The 7,587-nt window shown below is 42.4% G+C and overlaps 1 protein-coding gene across 2 annotated transcripts; it reads left to right on the top strand.

Moving 5' to 3' along the window:
* The first annotated feature begins 221 nt into the window (after positions 1-221).
* nkx2.2a (NK2 homeobox 2a) lies at positions 222-6,097 on the top strand. 2 transcript variants are annotated; one of them, XM_058090934.1, is made up of 4 exons: positions 222-343; positions 4,114-4,157; positions 4,461-4,728; positions 5,102-6,097. In XM_058090934.1, the coding sequence occupies exons 2-4, from the start codon at positions 4,140-4,142 to the stop codon at positions 5,656-5,658; spliced, it is 843 nt and encodes a 280-aa protein (XP_057946917.1). In that variant the 5' UTR covers positions 222-343; positions 4,114-4,139; the 3' UTR covers positions 5,659-6,097. The 2 variants fall into 2 exon arrangements, with proteins under 2 accessions (XP_057946917.1, XP_057946916.1); XM_058090933.1 differs by having other exon boundaries at positions 5,075-6,097.
* The last annotated feature ends 1,490 nt before the right edge of the window (positions 6,098-7,587 follow it).

Below are 7,587 nucleotides of genomic sequence, written 5' to 3'. Positions count from 1 at the left end.
ACCAAATATGCATGCTGGGTTGCTGTGTTTGCGCAAATTTATGGCCCCGATGGACATATGGCCAATATTTTGTCTCATACGTCATAGCAGGGAAAACAAACATTGCGCAATGTAAGCGAGTCAGAAGGAGCAGATCCTCTTGGCCGGCTATGCAAACGCTCTTGGACAATACGAGAAGAGGAGCACTTGCTTTCAGGGTATATAAACCACATCAGGCTTATCTGTGCACGCACTCCTGACTCCCATTTTGGAGATATTTCATGAACCCTGCACACGCTTGTCTTGACGCAGCCAAGACATCCACAACCCAACCCCCCCTAAAGCCCCTCTGATCTAAAAAAAGGTAAGCATGCACTTTGCACATCTTACCACACTTGGCTGCATGAACTTCTGTTTTGGCGCACATGTAAATTCTTAGTCTTACTGCTTGGAAGTAGTCAGAACACTAGAATAAAATAAGCTTTAAAAAATATATAATATAAAATACAATCATATATTCATATAACAAAGTCTGGGTTGTAGTATTTATACATGTCTATTACCGGCTGTCCAAAAGTTGTCCTTATTTGGCTAGAGCACCCCCCCTGTTGTTTCTCCAAAGTGCCAGTAGGGACCGCTAGAGCTCTACAGATGTCAACAGATGTTAGCGTTATTGCTGCACTCACTAACAGGCTGTCTACGGGCGAGACAGATTGTGTTTATATACTTGTTTGTGCACACCTATTTACTGATTTATCCGAAGAAATCTTACACACCTCGTTGTGATTATAAAATACTAAACATTAAGCAATTCGTCTCACACACACACATATATATATATAAATATATAGAGTAAAATGGGAAAGAAATCCACCGTTACAAATAAACTAGTGCTTTAACAAATGAAGTCATCCTCTGGGGGCAGCCGTAATCTCACCGTGACATGTTTAATTATCACACCAATAGAGACGAATAAAGACTTTCCTATTTGCCCGGAAGTGGTGGATTGTGGTTTTATTTTTAATGATTTCTGCCCTCAAGGTACATGACCACAAGCTACGGCTTAAATAAAGCAGAATACGAGATGTTAGTCTTTAATCATAGAAGAGGGAAATCGGGTTTGTCACATTTATCATAGGTGCCCTGAGGCGGGAATGGTCACCTTTATCAAAGCCAACGTCTCTCCTCCTAAAGCGTCCAAAAAACGCGCTGAAATTCGGCGATTAAGATTAAGAGGAATGGGAAAGGGGGAGGGGGGTGATCAACGTCATTATGCATTCTTACGTGTGCATTCAATCGAAAGATGTATTTAATCAAGAATATTAAACGCTATTTCTTTTGTTATTAGGGAACAATCGTGTGCATGCATTTTTTAGGAGGGGATTATAATTAATCAGACGGGAGGTTTTGGGGAGGATCGATGCAAAAAAAATGACTTGGTTGTTGGAGTTAACTTGGCTGGAAATGCAAATTATCATGTGCGTTTATGCAGAATTTTTAAAATTGGTTTATTTCTTAATTATATATATAGCCTGCTGAAGTATTTGTGTTTTTACTGTATTATTTGGTATGTTATGTCTGAAGGTTTTAATGTAAACTCAAATAACCAGCAGCTGTCCTTTCAATCCTGCATGGTGAATCTGCAGCATGGAGGCCCTTCTTTATCTCACTTTCGCTTTCACACACACACACACACACACACACACACACACACACACACACACACACACTACGGTTCAGGGGCTGGGGGTGTCAGCGAGAAAGAAAACTGCGATGCTTAAACACCTTTGGAACAATTTCAAGACTGTTTCTTTAATGGATGCATTAATTATAACAATATTTTATACTACACCACATCATTTTATGTTTATTCATCATATTTTCCACTATTGAATAAATGCATTATTTAGATTTTTTTGTCTTTGTGCGTTTAAAATAAAAGTAAGAATAGGTAAAGTCCTTCCGTGAGTACAAAAAAAGGCAAAGTGGAGTGTTTGAACTACCTGTTAAAGTAAACAGGTAAACACAGCCAGATAGGCTCTCCAAGTGGATAAGTCCACTTAGCCTACATGTGCACTTTTACCTCATCCTGGACAACCCTCATGAGACTGATCAAACATGCCCCCCTCTCCCAAAAAAAAAAAATGGTCCGAGTCTGCAGCAAACTTGACACCCCCTTGTCACGGTGCCACAGGCACCAAAAGCAAATCTCCGTGACACGGACCATAAGCCTCTGTGGTCTAGTCTGATCTGGCTCAGCACACTTTTGGGGTGGAAGAAGTAACGGTCCTGTAAGGGCCTATATATAGGGACGCTCCCGGTGTGGTTCCATGCAGCTGGGCCCTTCTCGGCACTGTCAAAATCTCGCAGGGTGTCTGCCGTGGACACCCTGTTTCCCCCCCTCCCTCCCTTCCTCCCTGACATGGCGGATTTAGCTGGGTGCAGCATTACTTGGTGGATCAGGTCAGTAACCTTTCCCTCCCTTATATGAGGGGGGGATCAGATCCGGCTCTAGGTTGTCCATGTAACCCGCTGAATGGAGTCTTTGTGGGATGAATTCTAGCACATTTTGTTGTCATATGAGGCCTGCATATCAGGTATATTCCTCAGTGAGGACTACATTTTATATACAGTATAAATATTAATTGCATGAATGAAAAAATGAAACGTCATTAATTGTGTGTTAGAATTTTCCCCACCAGATAATAAGATGGGCCTGTCAAAATGCCAAACAACACAAACTGAACACATTTCTAATGAGGAAAATATAAAAACATATGAATTATTCTAAGTGTTGACATGTTAAGCACGCGGGGAGAATGAGCTATCATTAATTGTTAAGATTCAGAGAAGGGGGGGGTGGAAATTAAATAATCTTGACTCATATCCTTTTCGGATATGATCAATTGTCCAAGTGTAAACGTGACGTTAAGTGCGTTTTTTTTTTATGAAATACAGTATTTTCTATAATAATGTGTTCTGAATATATTCTGCTGTTGTGTGTCCCTGGCTGGAGGACTTTCCTTAATATTGTGGAAGGATCCAAGGGATGAATGAAGAGATAGTCCATTGAAAGCAGTTGAATGCCATGACAACTAGAACAACCTCAGATTTATTCCAAACAGTTAGAAAGCATTGTGCCCTGGGCGTCAATCATCTATTATTTGGGGGGCCTGAAATAAATGCAAAAACTGCTGCATCACAAAAGCTTCCAACAGGAGCCGGACATTTGTCTACATTTCCCCTATTGTCTGCAGCTTAGCAATCGGTTTGTATTTGTGTTTGCCCCGGGTCCGACCACCCAAGATGCGTCGGAGACTTGCTCAAAAACGTGAAACATTGTCACCCACATCACATACTGGATGGCGGGCAGAGGGAAGGAGAGAGTCAGGCAAAGTCTTGGAGAGGGAGGAAAATAAACTACGAAACAATGATAATGGGCTTTTTCTGCAGGAATTGATTTTATTTTTTAAAGCAAGTTTAGGCGCTTTAAACACAAAACCAATATTAGGATGTGGAGCAGATTGGGAAGATAGAATGGCTTGTAATTATTAGTATATATTATTAGTATTATAAAACTGGTTTATAAAAATATATTATGTGCACTAAATCTTACAGAAATTATGATTAATAATAATAATTGTGAGCATTTAGGCTGCTTAGCAGTACTTTGAGTTTTGGAACAAACAAAGTCCTGCTTGAGCCTCTTGTCCTTAAGCCTTGGCCAAAATATTGACTCAGAAGGTTTACATAAATTAGCCCCTATGTACAAAGCCTACCTACGTGACACAAAACACACAAAAATGCAGCTCAATTCAAACAAATAATAACGTTATGTAGGGAAATGATTGTTGAAATGTGCTTTTCTTAGAGTATAGTGAGTGTTAAAGCTACTTGGAGGTTCTTTGTATGTAAATAGGGAGTAAAAAAAAAAAAGGCCCTCCCAGTCTTTGTAATTAATTGACACGTTATACCACTCATCATGCTCTGAAGCACCAATGGTAGAGGCTCGGATCTCCCCAAAACCCACAATTTCACATCTGCAAACACTGTCTTCATCCACTTGACTCCTAAGACCCGCCCACACGTGGCCAACCTTTGGCGTGTTTTTATGCTTTTTTTTCCCACTTGCAGGTTCATGCGTTGAGACCAAACCTTATATGGACGGATCGAACAAGGTAATGGCTTATTTGCCTCCTGCACCCCAGCACCAGCACTGTATCCATGAGCCGCGTATATAGCACTTGAGCCACTTTGGCATCCTTCCTGGACTCAAGCAGAGACCGAACCACAAGCTACTTTCTGCAGGCGATGCATGCATACACGGAGGCTGCTCCTGTACTTTCCCCTTAAACTATCAGCTCTGCTTCTTGTTTTTTCTTTCTGTGTGTGTGTGTGTGTGTGTCTCCCCCCCACAAAAATAGCGGATTGTCCGAGAGAAAAAGGTGCTGCAACTTTTTTTTTTCTCGCCTCCCCACCAGAATATGTCGTTGACCAACACAAAGACGGGCTTCTCTGTAAAGGACATTTTGGACCTTCCGGACACAAATGACGAAGAAGGATCTATCACCGGAGCGGAGGAGGACACGGAGGGTTCGGAGAGCACCTCCACAACGAAAAGCACTGGAGTTTTGGTGAAAAGTCCACTGGAAAACGTGCAGAACTTGCCTTTAAAGAACCCGTTTTATGACTCGAGTGACAATCCCTACACGCGATGGCTCGCCACTACGGACAGTATTCAATATTCATGTAAGTAGAATCTTTAAGAATTGGTCCTTTTTGTGATGTGTTTGTGGCTGGTATGCATCCACGCAGATGTTGATGCCGCATTTCCATGCACGGATGCTTTGTATTGTGATTCACGATTGCCATTTTATTGTTATTTTGTGAATTTTAATTTGATTTCTAAATTATAGTAGTGTTGTGGGCACACGGTTCGCATTTGAATGCTTCACCGATTCCACATTTTTTGGCTGCTCTCATTGCATGCAAAAAACGTGTTGATTCTCAGTATTTTCTGCTTTAAATGTCTGTTTTTGATGATGTGTGAAAGTTTGAAGTGTCTTTTTTGGAACCGAGCATAACATCTTGACAGTGTTCCTCCCCTTTCTCGCCGCCGCAGTGCACGGCCTCTCCGCCGGCTCCCAAGACTCGGCGAAGTCTCCGGAGCCGTCCGCGGACGACGAATCGCCGGACAACGACAAGGAAACGTCCAGCAGCGGTGGGAGCGACTCCGGCAAGAAGCGCAAAAGACGGGTGCTGTTCTCCAAGGCGCAGACCTACGAGCTGGAGCGCCGCTTCCGACAACAGAGGTATCTGTCAGCCCCGGAGAGGGAGCACCTCGCCAGTCTGATCCGCCTCACCCCGACCCAAGTGAAGATCTGGTTCCAGAACCACCGGTATAAGATGAAGCGAGCCCGGGCCGAGAAAGGTATGGAAGTGAGCCATCTCCCTTCTCCTAGGCGGGTGGCCGTGCCCGTCTTAGTCAGGGATGGGAAGCCCTGTCACACCCTTAAAGCTCAGGACTTGGCGGCCACTTTTCAGGCCGGGATCCCGTTCTCGGCGTATGGCGCTCAGTCGCTCCAACACATGCAGTATAATGCGCAGTACAGCGCCACGGCCACGCCGCACTTCCCTACGGCGCACCACTTGGTGCAAACGCAACAGTGGACTTGGTGAGGGACGCGATATAGAGACTTGTCTTTGGGAAGGTTTCACCCCACACACACACACGCACGCACACGCAAGAAAGGGAAAGCGCACACACAGACACGCACACACACACACAAAAGACTTCATTTTTGCAGCATATACAGTACATAGTACCGTTTTTATTCGGGGCTCATGTGTGCACCGTGTTTACATGTTTTCGTTAAGAGAACTGGCTCCAAAAAAAACTCTTGTCCCTTATAGATTTTATTGAGAATGTCAATGCTCTTCTTGTGAACATTTTTTTTTGTAAAAAGTATGTTGTGTGTTGGTTGTAGATATATTTTCTTTCCCACCCCCCTCGTGTTATTATCAGCACGTACGAACCACTTTATAATTATAGAAATGTTCATTTCTTGCTTCTTTTATGGACCGAAAAATATTTATGGCCATGAATAAACACTGGCAACTTTTCAGATATTTCTATCTTATTTTGTTTTTATTTAATGTACATTTTGTGGTGCCAAAATGCATTAGTGCGTTATTTTAAAAAAACAATCAAATTCGCTACTTTTTTTGGAATTAAATACATCTAAACGGGCAGACAAAACACTATTGTGACAACACAATAGTTGAAGTAAATTTAATCCAGGGGAATATTTCCTCTAAATCTAAACACCTCACTAATAAAGCCTGAAGTCACTTGTGAAATGGGAGCAAAATCCACTCACTTAATAGAAGTGGGCTTCTCCACACAAGAAGCTTTTATGTCAAAAGCTCTCCTTTTTGTCAGCTTCTGCACAGCCACTCCCTGGCCTTGTGCACAAAGTATTTCCACGCAGTGACTGCAGTGTTATCTTTGTTACAAGGCGGATAACTTGCAAACCAGAGACGAAATAAATCAATAACATTAACCACAACACAACCAAGGAGAAAAACAGCTTTCTAAACACACTTAATACGAATAATCTGAGAAATGTTATTCCCTGTTAAAACACAGTTTGCACCATTACTGGCTATGCAGAATAAGCACAAATGATTCCCAAATGAGCACACTGACTTCAGTCAATATAACCTTGTAGAGTAAAAAAAAAAATCTATGCATTTTGTTTGGCCTGGCTCAAAAAAAATGTCCCAACAGATGTTAGAGCCGCCCCTATCATCACTGAACAAACAGCTCAATTGGACAGATTTGCTAATTATTTACAGAACCGGGTCTCAAGGGGGCTACTGCTTTTTGTAGGGTTTGTTCCAACACAGGATGAGCTTGTAAGGTTAAGCAATTCACATTTGATAGAGACGTGTGTGGTTTTTTTGCATAATAGTCTACTTTTGAATAGAACAAATTGGCCAGGTGTGATAAAATTCAGTGGACTCTATCATTGCACAATACAGTACAAGACTCAACCCGGAGACAAAAGCCTAGGCTGGGTTCTGCTGGATGTTGGAGGCGTGTATGTTACCAAGCAGCGGCACTGGGATGCAGACAGTGGAAAAAAAAGGAAAGTGTGTCAGAGTTTGTTGGTGCTGTTCAGAGTCAGGGAGATGTATCTTTGGGCTTTTTGTCCCGCCTGTCACTCGGTGTCATTGTGATCTTTTACTACACACGCTGCATCCCCATATGGGCAGCTGGGCTCGGACAAGGAGTGGGAAAAAAAAAAAAAAAAAAGAGGAGATCTTTCACAAAACCCAAATTGTGCCACGCTTTCAAGTAAAGCATTGTTGTCTCTGAAAGAAAAACGAATTAAAAATTCGTGCTATATCTATTCTGGTCCAAAAAAAGAAGCTCTATTCACAGATAACAGGGAGTCCTTCTTCCTTGATAGAGCTATGCCAACAAGAGCCCTCTCATTTCGCCTCTGCCTCCATCCTCCCGTTTGACAAAAGTCAAAGGCGGGTAATTGTCCGCCCCGAAAAAGCGTGCAACACAGCGCAAAAACTATTTTTAAAAACCGGACT

Source organism: Doryrhamphus excisus, chromosome 13 (assembly GCF_030265055.1).
Source record: "Doryrhamphus excisus isolate RoL2022-K1 chromosome 13, RoL_Dexc_1.0, whole genome shotgun sequence".
In the NCBI taxonomy this organism is placed as follows: Eukaryota; Metazoa; Chordata; class Actinopteri; order Syngnathiformes; family Syngnathidae; genus Doryrhamphus; species Doryrhamphus excisus.
Note: the sequence above shows the minus strand (reverse complement) of the source record. Positions and strands in the feature narration are given on the sequence as shown.

Coding starts and splice junctions, on each gene's coding strand:
- nkx2.2a (XM_058090933.1), top strand. Junction 4,729..5,074: donor GGACAGTATTCAATATTCAT/GTAAGTAGAATC, acceptor ACATCTTGACAG/TGTTCCTCCCCTTTCTCGCC.